Source organism: Cebus imitator, unplaced genomic scaffold (genome assembly GCF_001604975.1).
Source record: "Cebus imitator isolate Cc_AM_T3 unplaced genomic scaffold, Cebus_imitator-1.0 Scaffold526, whole genome shotgun sequence".
Lineage (NCBI taxonomy): Eukaryota > Metazoa > Chordata > Mammalia > Primates > Cebidae > Cebus > Cebus imitator.
This window is the reverse complement of record NW_016107841.1, coordinates 1,115,094-1,117,436: the sequence shown is the minus strand read 5'-3', so window position 1 is coordinate 1,117,436 and position 2,343 is coordinate 1,115,094. Positions and strand designations below refer to the sequence as shown.

Here is a 2,343-nt window from a genome sequence, read left to right as displayed (position 1 = left end):
GGAGCAGGGAGTGCATGGACGGGCGGCTCTGGTCAACTGTTCTCATGCAGAAATGCAGGATTTTAGACTTTTCATGGGAAGCCAGATATTTACAAGAACTCTCGAGCTTGATAAATGTAGACAACTAATTCAATGTTTTTTAAAGAACTGGACTGTGGGTTGAGCCAAACAAAACAGATTTGCTATCAGACCGCAATCTCTGTGTGTTGACCAAATGCTTTTACCTTCCTCCTCCTTTGTCGGCCCAAGACAAGCGGCTCTTACCATGTGCTCCAGCTGTTCCATGACACATTCCACAATCTCAGGCTTGCTCTCCAGCAGTTCTGGGGCAAACTTTTCATTCATCCAGGCCTAAAAGACAAATGCCAGAAAAAGTGAGCATCACCCACCACGGAGCTAAACAACCCTGTGAGTCAGCACGTAACCCACGAAAACCAGGGATGGCGCAGGCAGAGAAAACTGTCTGCCCACCAGCTGGAAACACTGGAGGTGTTTTGAAGACAAACTACGTTTAGTAATTGCTTTCTCGTGTCTTGTTTTACTAGGGAGGCTGTGTTCACAACCTATTCAACTGACACTCATATAAACCCTTGCTTACTTCAGTTAGTATGACGCCTGGTGCTGAGTGATACCACCTGCTGTTCAAACAGCGCCTTTGCCAGGCAGCCCAGGCACACTGCTACTCCACCAGCTCCTTCCCCACGGGGAGCACCACACCACGTTTATTCAGAGAGAAAGCAACACCCCACAATCCACACAGCTCTTCATTCCTAAAGCTCAGAGCACCTCACAAATATTTTTCATTCATCATCATCATGTCTCGGGGAAAGTGGATATAGTTATCCTCATCTTATTGAAAAAATGCAGATTGAGTAATTTACTAACGGCCCCAAAGTATACAGGATCACAATAGAAACAGACGCTCATCTATTATGGAGTTTTGGAGCCAGAGGTTAAAACTCTAATTTATGACTCAGGCCCAGCTGTTTGGTTCATTTTAGAGATTCCCAAGGCTTAGAGAACTGAAATATCTCTAAGTGACTGAGGAAAGCTATACTTATCTTTCAATTACAGGAAATGTAGTTTTAGCATAGCTCAGAATTACATGCGGACCAGGCTCAACTTATTTTTTTCTGACGTCCTTGAGTGTCTGCTTCTCCTTGTGATCACCAACAAGACATATTACTAAATGCCAGGTATCGCTACTGTCATAAGCATTTGTGAAGAGCCTGAGCATGTGTAACAGTCCTTCAGACTAAAACAAAGAGACAAACAAAAAAATCCCTGCATAATGCATGAGAAAACCTCCTATTTTCTGGAGGGCTTATAAGCAGTATTTCTTTTTAATTGACTTTTATTAAATATTGAATTTTTATTTATTTTTGAGACACAATCTAGCTCTTTTGCCCAGGTGCGAAGGCAGAGGCACGATACCAGCTCACTGCAAACTCCGCCTCTCAGGTTCAAACAATTCTCCTGCCTCAGCCTTCTGAGTAGCTGGAATTATAGGCTAATTTTCATATTTTTATTAAAGATGGGGTTTCGCCATGTTGGCCAGGCTAGTCTCGAACTCCTGATCTCAAGTGATCCACCTGCGTCAGCCACCCAAAGTGTTGGGGTTATAGGTGTGAGCCACTGTGCCCGGCCAAACTATAAGAACAACGATATAAACACTTGTGTACGACTTCATTAGAGAATATTATCATTATTTTAAAAGTCCCTGTGTGTCCTTCCTTCCTGAGAGGTAATCATTAGCTTGAATTTCCTGTTTAATTTCCTTTATGGTCTCACTACATTTGTTCTCTATAGAATACCTCCCGACTTGTTCATGGCAGGATGTTAAAAGAAAATGATAACGTTTTTCTGGTACACTGGGGTAGTGCTGGGAACAGCTTCATTCACATTATGAAATTATGGCAATAAAGCATAAAACATTAGGTGGAAGTTTATATTAATATAAAACGTTCACATAAATCTTTCCAAAATTTGTACTGAGAAACTTGCATCTAAATCCATTTTTTTTTTTTTAAATCAGGTTTTATGCTTGATATGGCTACATCAGGTTCCTGATCACACAGTGGCATAATGGCTCACTGCAGCCTTGACCTCCAAGGTTTAAGTGATCCTCCTGCCTCAGCCTCCAGAGTAGCTGGGACTACAGGTGCATACCATAAAGCCTGGCTAATTTTTAAATTTGTTTTATAAAAATGGAGTTTTGCCATGTTGCCCACGCTGGTCTCGAACTCCTGGCCTCAAGACATCCTCCTGCCTCAGCCTCCAAAAGTGCTGATCTACTGTGCCTGGCTTCTGATCAAAATTCTAAATGCCAATCTGTTCATTATT

General features: G+C 42.1%; 1 protein-coding gene across 4 annotated transcripts in view; it reads right to left on the bottom strand.

Moving 5' to 3' along the window:
- The window catches only part of GINS4 (GINS complex subunit 4), a 21,928-nt gene that overhangs the window by 7,813 nt on the left and 11,772 nt on the right, over nucleotides 1-2,343 (bottom strand). For all 4 annotated transcript variants that reach the window (XM_017514563.2, XM_037733463.1, XM_017514564.2 and 1 more), the window contains exon 3: nucleotides 265-351. In XM_017514563.2, coding sequence (XP_017370052.2) covers nucleotides 265-351 — 87 coding nt within the window. The remainder of the gene's footprint in view (nucleotides 1-264; nucleotides 352-2,343) is intronic.